At 42.3% G+C, this 12,892-nt stretch overlaps 1 protein-coding gene across 1 annotated transcript; it reads right to left on the reverse strand.

Moving 5' to 3' along the window:
- Nucleotides 1–205: 205 nt before the first annotated feature.
- On the reverse strand, nt 206–12,779 carry hebp2 (heme binding protein 2). The gene is made up of 5 exons (XM_055885198.1): nt 12,617–12,779; nt 12,297–12,432; nt 12,009–12,144; nt 3,985–4,165; nt 206–3,788 (listed from the first exon to the last, which is right to left on the reverse strand). The coding sequence occupies exons 2-5, from the start codon at nt 12,372–12,374 to the stop codon at nt 3,605–3,607; spliced, it is 579 nt and encodes a 192-aa protein (XP_055741173.1). The 5' UTR covers nt 12,375–12,432; nt 12,617–12,779; the 3' UTR covers nt 206–3,604.
- Between the last annotated feature and the right edge of the window lie 113 nt (nt 12,780–12,892).

Genomic DNA, 12,892 nt, shown 5'->3' on the forward strand with positions numbered 1-12,892 from the left:
TACACATACACTGACCTGACTGAGAGGATAGGAAAGAGATCGGGGGAGCGAAAGGTATGGATGAAACAGGATTTCAGCTGGCTGTGAAGGGTCATGACCTTCAGTTTGTAAGACATACAGATTTGTTGTGTACCTAAGGATTTCAACCTCCAAAAGCACTGCTCTCAGGAACTAAAGCCCAAACACAGACTACTCCATGAAAGTAGACATTTTAAATGTATTTAATCACGTTTTACATATATTGATTGTAAAATAGTACATCAATTAAAACATTTCACTATTACATGATTGTGGATGTATAAAGTATTCCTTCTTTGAATAATTGTATATATCATAGTAAAGAATGTAACACAATATACACTGTGTACAAAACATAAGAAACACCATCCTGAAATTGAGTTGCACCCCCTTTTGCCTCAATTCGTCAGGGCATGTACTCTACAAGGTGTCCAAAGAGTTCTGCATGGATGTTGACTCCAATCCTTCCCACAGTTGTGTCAAGTTGGCTGGATGTCCTCTGGGTGGTGGACCATTCTTGAGACACACAGGAAACTGTTGCGCGTGAAAAACCTAGCAGCGTTGCAGTTCTTGACAGAAACCGGTGCGCCTGACACCTACCATACCCCGTTCAAAGGCGCTTAAATCTTTTGTCTTTCCCATGCACCCTCATTGGCACACATATAGAATCCATTCTTTCAAGGCTTAAAAATCCTTCTTTAACCCATCTCCTCCCCTTCATCTACACTGATTGAAGTGAATTTAACAGGTTTCATCAATAAGGAATCATAGCTTTCACCAGATCAGAGACTGTTTTCTCTTCTACCGCACAGCAAGCAGTACCGGAGCGCCAAAAGGCTCCTAACAGCTTCTACCCCCAAGCTATAAGACTGCTGAACAATTACTAAAATCGCCACCGGACAATTTACATCAACCCCTCCCTTTTTGTACACTGCTGCTACTCGCTGTTTATTATCTATGCATAGTCACTTCACCCCTACCTACATGTACAAATTACCTCTAACCTGTACCTCCGCACACTGACTCGGTACCGGTACCCCCTGTATACAGCCTCGTTATTGTTATTCTTATTGTGTAACTTTTTATTTTAGTCTACTTGGTAAATATTTACTTAACCAACAGTGAAGTTCAAGAAGAGTTATGGGATTGTAAGTAAGCATTTCACTGTAAAGTCTACACTTGTCGTATTCGGCGCATGTGACAAATAAAGTTTGATTTGATCAGTCTGTCAAGGAAAGAGCAGGTGTTCCTAATGTTTTCTACACAGTGTATAATACATTTTTCCATTGATCCAGCTTCTGTCCCTTTCACAACCTAATATCAGTTTACATCATAATATCCCAACAAATCTGTCATTTGGGGGGGGGGGGGGGGGGGGGGGGAACAAGATGCAGACACACATTACATTTTCACATCATCATTGAGTCTTTCTCACAGTGATCCATAGTTCAGCAATAGCCCATAAGCATGTCTAGTCATACAACGCAGCCCTCAGAGCTAAGCCACACTGCCAAGTCCTCCGTAAAATGTACATAGTTGCCACCATTAATTAGCAGTTTGAATATGCAAGGTATCTACAATGAAAAGTACAAAGTAAAAGAGCACAATAAAAGTTGAAAAGCTTAAAACAAAAGTTAAGTGAGTCAGGAATTCAGTGTCAAAGTTCAAAGGTAATTTCATTTTCTGAAGAAGTGCTAATGTTAGCTTATATGAGTGCTTGTCATGCCAGCATCTAACAGAATTGAGTTCAATTATTTTTGAAGTCCCTTGTAGTATACAATGTAGTAGAAAGAAATGTCTCAAATAGCAGATACAGTACATCATCAGTCCCTTCAGTGACCTCAATATTAACAGCATCTAAAAAGCTCCTTGACATCTCCGTCTCTAAGTATCAAATGGAAAGCTTATTACTGTACTATCATTATTACAAAAGGTCACAGACATTGCTTAGGCACTTGTGATTATACTCCAAAAAGCTGCATATCTTTTTCTAATCATAGTGGGAATGGGTGCCATGCTGTTCAGTTCCTTACCTTCCTCCCCAACGTGTGCACCTGTTGACTCCCCCTCACAGATTGAAAATTAATAGACTGTTTTAAGATAGCTACACTACATGACCAAAAGTATGTGGACACCTGCTCGTCGATCATTTCATTCCATTCCATTCCAAAATCATGGGCATTAGTAGAGCTGCTCCCTCTTTGCTGCTGTATCAGCCTCCACTCTTCTGGGAAGGATTTCCACTAGATGTTGGAATATTGCTGCGGGTACTTCCATTCAACCACAAGAGCATTCGTGAGGTCAGGCACTGATTTTGGGAGATTATGCCTGGCTCGCAGTGGATATTCCAGTTCATCCCAAAGGTGTTCGATGGGGTTGAGGTCAGGGCTTTGTGCAGGCCAGTCAAGTTCTTCCACACCGACCTCAACAAACCATCTGTATGGACCTCGTTTTGTTTCTGAAACAGGAATGGGCCTTCCCAAAACTGTTGCCACAAAGTTGGAGGCACAGAATTGTCTAGAATGTCATTGTATGCTGTAGTGTTACGATTTCCCTTCATCCCGTCAATGGAACTAAGGGGCTTAGCCCAAACCATGAAAAACAGCCCCAGACCATTACTCCTCTCCACCAAACTTCACAGTAGGCAATATGCATTCGGGCAGGTAGCGTTCTCCTGGCATCCGCCAAACCCAGATTATTCCGTTGGACCAGATGGTGAAGCGTGATTCATTACTCCAGAGAACACGTTTCCACTGCTCCAGTCCAATGGCGATGAGCTTTACACCATTCCAACCGACGCTTGGCATTGCGCATGGTGATCTTAGGCTTGTGTGCTGCTCGGCCACGGAAACACATTTCCTGAAGCTCCCGACAAACAGTTATTGTGCTGACGTTACTTCCAGAGGTAGTTTGTAAGTGAGTCTTGCAACCGAGGACAGATGATTTTTACAAGCTTCGCGCTTCAGCACTCGGGGGTCCCGTTCTGTGAGCTTGTGTTGCCCACCACTTCGCAGCTGAGCCATGTTGCTCCTAAACGTTTCCACTTCACAATAACAGCATGTACAGTTGACTGGGGCAGCGCTAACAGGGAAGACATTTGACTAACTGACTTGGAAAGGTGGCATCCTATGACAGTGCCACATTGAAAGTCACTGAGCTCTTCAGTAAGGTCATTCTACTGCCAATGTTTGTCTATGTAGATTGCATGGCTGTGTGCTCAATTTTTGTAGCTGAAATAGCTGAATCCACTAATTTGAAGGGTTGTCCACATACTTTTGTATATATAGCACAGGAGGTTGCTAGCACCTTAATTGGGGAGGATGTGCTCCTGGTAATGGCTGGAGCGGAATAGTTGCAAATACGTCAAACACATCATGGTTTCCATGTGTTTGATGCCATTCCATTTGCTCTGTTCAACCCATTATCATGAGCCATCCTCCTCTCAGCAGCATACACTGATATAAAGTGTATCTGATCGGAACTCCCTCTATACTAGTCCATGCCTACACCAAGCCAATACTTCTAAATAAATGAGTGTTCAAGTGCATACTTTGAGGAGAAAGGCAGGGACCCCTTTGAACCGTTACTATGGCTCTGTCTTCTGGAGGATCCAGACCTCATTTCTGCGGTTGACTAGTTTGAAGGGGCTGTCATAGCCACAGACGTAGTAGGGCATGTCCTTGTAGCGTGCCCCGTCCCTCTGGAGGCTCTCTAGCAGATTCAGAAGCTCCTCACGGCTCTTCTGCATGTTGGTGAAACCCCCATACGTTCTGCATGGAAAGACAGGGAGCATGACGAAGGATATATTTTTATGAGGGAAGGAAAGAAAGGATACTGGTGCCGTGGTCTATGGTCTAGTACTCACAGATGTGTTCATGAACACTAACTGCTGGCTGGCCCTATACGGCCTCACATTTCAAACGTCAGCAGATGCTATTGTGAGTGAAACCTGTATTGGTCCATTACCTGACAAACACAGTGAACTCCTTTCTGTTCTCCAGGAAGACTTCTGGGTCGCTGGGCAGGGGCGGGTCGGCCTGGTGCTCCTCTGGGATATAGAAGGACACTGTGAAGGTGGTCTCACAGGCCGGGCCAGCCCCAGGGTCTACCAGACACGTCACTGGAGCTGTCATCTCCACGTTCTCCTCTGAGACACACACACACACACAAGCCAAAGATAGATGGCCAGATACTCAACACATAACCAGGACCAGGCACAGGCAGTTAGACTGTGGGTATGACAGACACACACAGTGACACAGATAGTGACTCCCTAATTTTAATACTGGCCATGTGTCCCTGACAGAGACATTAGATGGTAAGGATATCATATTTTCTAAACAGACACTAAAGCCACAACAGCCAACACAACACACCTGCCCTATGTACTTACTGCCCATATGTCACATGCCCTAAACACACACAAATATGATGCACAACACCCTCGTAAAAATAATATGTGCACCTGCTATCATTTGAGACACACTTTGCCCTCTTTCGTCTGGCACTAGTTCCTACTTCACTGTAGGGTCGTTTTAATGTTGTTGTTTTTTTAGAAATGCCTACGTGATCTGTAAATACAGTACTTAAGCTCACAGAGCTGTGCGTCACATACATTGAGTGCACAAAACATTGGGAACTGCTCTTTCCATGATTGACTGACCAGGTGAAAGCTATGATCTCTTATTGATGTCACCTGTTAAATCCACTACAATCAGTGTTGATGAAGGCAGAGATGACAGGTTAAATAATTATTTTTAAGCCTTGAACGGAGTATGGTTTGGACACACCTACTCATTCAAGGTTTTTTTTTTTTTTTTACTAGTTTCTACATTGTGGAACAATAGTGAAGACATCAAAACTTTAAAATAACACATATGGAATCATGTAGTAACAAAAAAAAGTGTTAAACAAATCAAAATATATTTTAAATTAGAGATTCTTCAAAGTAGCCACCGTTTGCCTTGATGACAGCTTTGCACCCTCTTGGCATTCTCTTAACCATCTCCATGAGGTAGTCACCTGGAATACATTTCAATTAACAGGTGTGCCTGGTTAAAAGTTCATTTGTGGAATTTCTTTGCATCTTAATGGGTTTGAGCCAATCAATTGTGTTGTGACAAAGTAGGGGTGGAATAGAGAAGATAGGGCAATTGGTAAAATAAGTCCATATTATGGCAAGAACAGCTCAAATAAGCAAAGAGAAACGACAGTCCATCATTACTTTAAGACATGAAGGTCATTCAATCCGAAAAATGTCAAGAATTTTGAAGGTTTCTTCAAGTGCAGTCGCAAAAACCATCAAGCGCTATGATGAAACTGGCTCTCATGAGGACCACCACAAGATAGACCCAGAGTTACCTCTGCTACAGAGGATAAGTTTATTAGAAATACCAGCCCAAATAAATACTTCAGAGTTCAAGTAACAGACATCTCAACATCAACTGTTCAGAGGAGACTGCGTAAATCAGGCCTTCATGGTCGAATTGCTGCAAAGAAACCACTACTAAAAGGACACTAATAAGAAAGTGAGACTTGCTTGGGCCAAGAAACATGAGCAATGGACATTAGACCGGTGGAAATCTGTCCAAATGTGAGATTTCTGGTTCCAACCACTGTGTTTTTGTGAGACGCAGAGCAGGTGAACGGATGATCTCCGCATGTGTGGTTCCCACCATGAAGCATGGAGGAGGTGGTGTGATGGTGCTTTGCTGGTGACACGGTCTGTAATTTATTTAGAGTTCAAGGCACACTTAACCAGCATAGCATTCTGCAGCGATACGCCATCCCATCTGGTTTGCACTTAGTGGCACTATCATTTGTTTTTCAACAGGACAATGACCCAACACACCTCCAGGCTGTGTAAGGGCTATTTGACCAAGAATGAGAGTGATGGAGTGCTGCATCAGATGACCTGGCCTCCACAATCACCGACCACAACCAAATTGAGATGGTTTGGGATGAATTGAGAGAATGCCAAGAGTGTGCAAAGCTGTCATCAGGGCAAAGGGTGGCTACTTTAATAATCTAAAAAAAAATAAAAAAAATGTTTAACACTTTTTTGGTTACTACATGATTCCATGTGTGTTATTTCATAGTGTTGATGTCTTCACTATTATTCTACAATGTGGAAACTAGTAAACAAAGAAAAACCCTTGAATGAGTAGGTGTCCAAACATTTGACTGGTACTGTACATGTTTTGATAAGTTTTGTATCACAACTAAAGTGGCCAAATAACTTCTTAAAATGAAGCACATCAATCTGATTTATAAAATGGTTTACAGACTAACGGGGTTTTAAGTTCGAGGAAGATCATTTTCACCATAATAATGCACCTTTATAATAAAGCGTTACATGCATAATCGCACTTGTCGTCACTTATGAGAATGGTGCAAATGCAATCGAGTATCAAATCACACACATCATCAAAACAGCCTCTAGTACTTTTTAAACTCACCTCACTGTGATGATCAATTTGAAGAAATAAGTTAAACAGCGGGTTGAAACAGTTTAAACGAAATGGACAGCGCTTTCTAAAGTGATGATTAATTAAAAACCTTCATATGCATATTAGAGCTGATGCATATGAGCCGAGGCCCAGGGGAAAAAAATGAATTAAAATGATGTCATTATACAATACATAGTCTACTGCATATTATGCACTGCAGAAAAACTAAAAACTGATGTAAGATTTCTTTGATACATAATTGAGTGTGAACTGTATTATTATGCACACTAGATGGACTGGTTACCTTACGCTCCAAACTACAGTTGAAGTCAAAGGTTTACATACACCTTAGCCAAATACATTTAAACTCAGTTTCACAATTCCTGACATTTAATTCTAGTAAAAATTCCCTGTCTTAGGTCAGTTAGGATCACCACTATTTTAAGAATGTGAAATGTCAGAATAATAGTAGAGAGAATGATTTATTTCAGCTTTTATTTCTTTCATCACATTCCCAGTGGGTCAGAAGTTTACATACACTCAATTAGTATTTGGTAGCATTGCCTTTAAAATTGTTTAACTTGGGTCAAACATTTTGGGTAGCCTTCCACAAGCTTCCCACAATAAGTTGGTTGAATTTTGGCCCATTCCTCCTGACAGAGCTGGTGTAACTGAGTCAGGTTTGTAGGCCTCCTTGCTCGCACACGCTTTTTCAGTTCTACCCACAAATTTCCTATAGGATTGAGGTTAGGGCTTTGTGATGGCCACTCCAATATCTTGACATTGTTGTCCTTAAGCCATTTTGCCACAACTTTAGAAGTATGCTTGGGGTCATTGTCCATTTGGAAGACCCATTTGCAACCAAGCTTTAACTTGTTGCTTCAATATATCCACATCAATTTCCTCCCTCATGATGCCATCTATTTTGTGAAGTGAACCAGGCCCTCCTGCAACAAAGCACCCCCACAACATGATGCTGCCACCCCCGTGCTTCACGGTTGGGATGGTGTTCTTCGGCTTGCAAGCATCCCCCTTTTGTCCACCAAACATAACGATGGTCATTATGGCCAAACAGTTCTATTTTTGTTTCATCAGACCAGAGGACATTTCTCCAAAAAGTACAATCTTTGTCCCCATGTGCAGTTGCAAACCGTAGTCTGGCTTTTTTTGGAGCAGTGGCTTCTTTCTTGCTGAGTGGCCTTTCAGGTTGTCGATATAGGACTCGTTTTACTGTGGCTATAGATACTTTTGTACCCATTTCCTCCAACATCTTCACAAGGTCCTTTGCTGTTGTTCTGGGATTGATTTGCACTTTCGTACCAAAGTACTTTCATCTCTAGGAGGCAGAACGCGTGTCCTTCCTGAGCGGTATAGCGGCTGCGTGGTCCCATGGTGTTTATACTTGCGTATTAATGTTTGTACAGGTGGAGGTGGTACCTTCAGGCGTTTGGAAATTTCTCCTAAGGATGAACCCGACTTGTGGAGGTCTACAATTTTCTTTCTGAGGTCTTGGCGGATTTCTTTTGATTTTCCCATGATGTCAAGCAAAGAGCCACTGAGTTTGAAGGTAGGCCTTGAAATACATCCACAGTTACACCTCCAGTTGACTCAAATTATGTCAATTAGTCTATCAGAAGCTTCTAAAGCCATGACGTCATTTTCAGAAATTTTCCAAACTGTTTAAAGGCTACTAGTCAACTTAGTGTATGGAAACTTCTGACCCACTGGAATTGTGATAGTGAATTATCTGTCTGTAAACAATTGTTGGAAAAATTACTTGTGTCATGCACATAGTAGATGTCCTAACCGACTTGCCAAAACTATAGTTTGTTAACAAGAAATTTGTGGAGTGGTTGAAAAACGAGTTAATGACTCCAACCTAAGTGTATGTAAACTTCCCACTTCAAGTATATATATATATATACACTGCTCAAAAAAATAAAAGGGAACACTTAAACAACACAATGTAACTCCAAGTCAATCACACTTCTGTGAAATCAAACTGTCCACTTAGGAAGCAACACTGATTGACAATAAATTGCACATGCTGTTGTGCAAATGGGATAGACAAAAGGTGGAAATTATAGGCAATTAGCAAGACACCCCCAATAAAGGAGTGATTCTGCAGGTGGTGACCACAGACCACTTCTCAGTTCCTATGCTTCCTGGCTGATGTTTTGGTCACTTTTGAATGCTGGCGGTGCTCTCACTCTAGTGGTAGCATGAGACGGAGTCTACAACCCACACAAGTGGCTCAGGTAGTGCAACTCATCCAGGATGGCACATCAATGCGAGCTGTGGCAAGAAGGTTTGCTGTGTCTGTCAGCGTAGTGTCCAGAGCATGGAGGCGCTACCAGGAGACAGGCCAGTACATCAGGAGACGTGGAGGAGGCCGTAGGAGGGCAACAACCCAGCAGCAGGACCGCTACCTCCGCCTTTGTGCAAGGAGTAGCACTGCCAGAGCCCTGCAAAATGACCTCCAGCAGGCCACAAATGTGCATGTGTCAGCATATGGTCTCACAAGGGGTCTGAGGATCTCATCTCAGTACCAAATGGCAGTCAGGCTCTCTCTGGCGAGCACATGGAGGGCTGTGCGGCCCCACCAAGAAATGCCACCCCACACCATGACTGACCCACCGCCAAACCGGTCATGCTGGAGGATGTTGCAGGCAGTAGAACGTTCTCCACGGCGTCTCCAGACTATGTCACGTCTGTCACATGTGCTCATGTGCTCAGTGTGAATCTGCTTTCATCTGTGAAGAGCACAGGGCGCCCGTGGCGAATTTGCCAATATTGGTGTTCTCTGGCAAATGCCAAACGTCCTGCACGGTGTTGGGCTGTAAGCACAACCCCCACCTGTGGACGTCGGGCCCTCATACCACCCTCATGGAGTCTCTTTCTGACCGTTTGAGCAGACACATGCACATTTGTGGCCTGCTGGAGGTCATTTTGCAGGGCTCTGGCAGTGCTACTCCTTGCACAAAGGCGGAGGTAGCGGTCCTGCTGCTGGGTTGTTGCCCTCCTACGGCCTCCTTCACGTCTCCTGATGTACTGGCCTGTCTCCTGGTAGCGCCTCCATGCTCTGGACACTACGCTGACAGACACAGCAAACCTTCTTGCCACAGCTCGCATTGATGTGCCATCCTGGATGAGTTGCACTACCTGAGCCACTTGTGTGGGTTGTAGACTCCGTCTCATGCTACCACTAGAGTGAGAGCACCGCCAGCATTCAAAAGTGACCAAAACATCAGCCAGGAAGCATAGGAACTGAGAAGTGGTCTGTGGTCACCACCTACAGAATCACTCCTTTATTGGGGGTGTCTTGCTAATTGCCTATAATTTCCACCTTTTGTCTATTCCATTTGCACAACAGCATGTGCAATTTATTGTCAATCAGTGTTGCTTCCTAAGTGGACAGTTTGATTTCACAGAAGTGTGATTGACTTGGAGTTACATTGTGTTGTTTAAGTGTTCCCTTTATTTTTTTGAGCAGTGTATATCCATGAGTCTGGGAGAGAACCCATAGCCCTAGACCATGCTGTTGATTCATTGATTGTGCAGGGCGGTTTACAGTTAGTATACAATTAGTGAATTTGAACAGCCTAGTAATAGGGATTGTTTTGTATTTTCATAATTAATTGAACACATTACCTTTAGCTATACAGAATTCCCTATTCGAGTCCATACAGAAGAGATTTTCCCCCTGCCCATTTGATAATGGGCCATTCTAAATTGAAACTAATTTGACATATCAGTAAAGACAAGATTAAATTGAGAATAGTCTGATGGGTGAAAATCAGATGAGAGAACAGCTGTGCAGCCTGAGGCAAGGAACAGAGCACAAGCTTTTTCTGCTTCTTCCTCAAATCATCAATAGCCTATTGTCACTCCATGCAGCCCATATTTGTTTTTTTACATTTATTTAACTAGACAAGTCAGTTAGGAACAAATTCTTATTTACAATGGTGGCCTACACCGGCAAAACCCGGACGACGCTGGGCCAATTGTGTGCCGCCCTATGGGACTCCCAATCACGGCCGGTTGTGATACAGCCTGGATTCGAACCAGGCTGTATCTAGCACTGCGATGCAGTGCCTTAGACCACTGCACCACTCGGGAGCCCATATACAATTAGATTTCTAAGACATTAAGGTTTGTTTCATTCACAACTAAAGTTGCCAAATAGGTCCTATATGCTAGATTTAGAGTTGTTTCAAGTGATCATTTTTACACTCAATATAGCCATGCCATATGTGCACTCGCTCAGTAATGGGAAAAATATATAATTTCATTTTTTTTATAGCTAAGATCAATTATAATCTTCTTACTATAAACTCATAAAATAAATGCACAGGATTTATAAGCATATCTTGTCAGCTAAATTAACTAGCCTACAGCCGTTGGCATGGAGCATAGCCAGATACAGTAGGCCAACTGATATTCTGCAATATATTTTCTTCATATAATATTTCTTTAGACCCGACTACAATATAAATAATGGATTTATTGTGATGGTGTATGTTAAATTGATTATATATATATATATATGTCTTAAGTTGGAGACATATCTCCCTCACTAACTTTAAACATTAGATATCTGAGCAGCTTACCGATCGCTGCAGCTGTACACAGCCCATCTGTAAATAGCCCATCCAACTACCTACCTCATCCCCATATTGTTTTTATTTACTTTTTTGCTCTCTTGCACACCAGTATTTCTACTTACACATCATCATCATCTGCACATTATCACTCCAGTGTTAATTTGCTAAATTGTAATTACTTCGCTACTATGGCCTATTTATTGCCATACCTCCTTACACACTGTATATAGATTTTTCTCTTGAGTTATTGACTGTATGTTTGTTTATCCCATGTGTAACTCTTGTGTTATATATATATATATTTTTTTTTTTTTATGTAGATGTTCCAAAGGTGCACATCAGCAGCTTGTATGTGGAAGCCTGGAAATGCTAAAGGTGTTCATGTTAATTAACGGTCAATTACCGTGAGACCAGCAGTCTTTTGCATGACAATAATTGGCTGACAAAATGTAATTACCGCCACAGCCCTAGCCAGGCTCACCGGTTTGTGTCAAGAACTGCAATGCTGCAGGGTTTTTCACACTCAACAGTTTCCAGTGCATATCAATAATGGTCCACCGCCCAAAGGACATCCAGCCAACTTGACAACTGTGTGAAGCATTGAAATCAATATGGGCCAGTATCCCTGTGGAATGTTTTCGACACCTTGTAGAGTCCATGCCCTGACAAATTGAGGCTGTTCTGAGGGCAAAAGGGGGTGCAACTCAATATTAGGAAGGTGTTCCTAATGTTTTGTACACTCAGTGTAAATTTATCCAAAGGAACTTGGTCATGCTTGCATACATATTATGTATGGTTGGTCCTGGAAATCAAATTCACTATCCTCGCATTGCAAGCGCCATGCTCTACCAACTGAGCAATAGTTGAAGTGCCTGTAAGCATGTTTGTTTCAAAGAAGTTAGTAGCCTAACACCTAATGACTGGAAGTGTGACTCACTGTTGTGGTTGTTGCCCTGGATGTAGTTGAACAGGCGTCGGAACCCAGTGCTTATCGCAGCCTGCTGTTCCATACCAGTCAGAGTAGTGCTTATCCAGTTGGTTGTCTGATAGGTACGGACCTCATAGTCAGGAGCCTGAACCCCCCCACACACACACAATTGGAGGATAAAAATGACTAGGTGTGATTGAGTGTACACACACACACACGGTTGTTGTAAAATTGCACTTGTTCAACCAGAAAAGGTGTATCCATATCTAAACTGACTGGGTACTAAGAACCACCAACCTTATTCTCCTCGTTAGGTGTAAACTTTGGATTCTGCAAAGTAGTCGAAAAAAGAGCTTGCCCAATTGTTTTCAGCATTGTGGGAGGTTTCTGATCAGTCCTAAAGTCCTTCTCATTCAATACTTGAAATTCAAAGCTAAAGAAAAAGGTAAAACTATGATAAAAGACAATTTCGCTGATCATACCACAAAACAACTAACGTTATAACTTAAAATCTATAATTCACAACCCGTTCCTAGATAGTCAATGTTCACAACAACTTGCCTCTCCCCACAACCAGGTAGATAGCGAGATAAAGAGTCTAAAACGACAGTCCTTACCTTCTTCGAAATCACTGGTGTGGCAACGTGCTAGCTATGTATTTATCGGTTTTCCTGGATTGAAATTACAAAGTGGTCAAAAATGAGGTGTTTCATAACAAGCAGGGCGAGGTCATTGGGGGAGTGGTGCGTTTGTTGTTACAAAATCTCTTCGGTCACATGATATTTACGTAGCAACGACAGAAAAACGTGAATCCTGATTGGCTGCCCAGAGTTTTTGTAAACCATAAAATACAGTAAACGACAAAACATGTTTATTCAAAGTTTGAACGTAAC

Source organism: Salvelinus fontinalis, chromosome 27, assembly GCF_029448725.1.
Source record: "Salvelinus fontinalis isolate EN_2023a chromosome 27, ASM2944872v1, whole genome shotgun sequence".
NCBI classification, from domain to species: domain Eukaryota; kingdom Metazoa; phylum Chordata; class Actinopteri; order Salmoniformes; family Salmonidae; genus Salvelinus; species Salvelinus fontinalis.

What these genes read in the sequence shown, in the direction of transcription:
- hebp2 (XM_055885198.1), bottom strand. Translation starts at nt 12,374, where the DNA reads ATGCTGAAAACAATTGGGCAAGCTCTTTTTTCGACTACTTTGCAGAAT. An exon ending in CCAGGGCAACAACCACAACA is followed by an intron (nt 4,166 to 12,008) that starts GTGAGTCACACT and finishes TGTGTGTCTCAG; the next exon opens with AGGAGAACGTGGAGATGACA. An exon ending in GAGTTCACTGTGTTTGTCAG is followed by an intron (nt 3,789 to 3,984) that starts GTAATGGACCAA and finishes CTTTCCATGCAG; the next exon opens with AACGTATGGGGGTTTCACCA.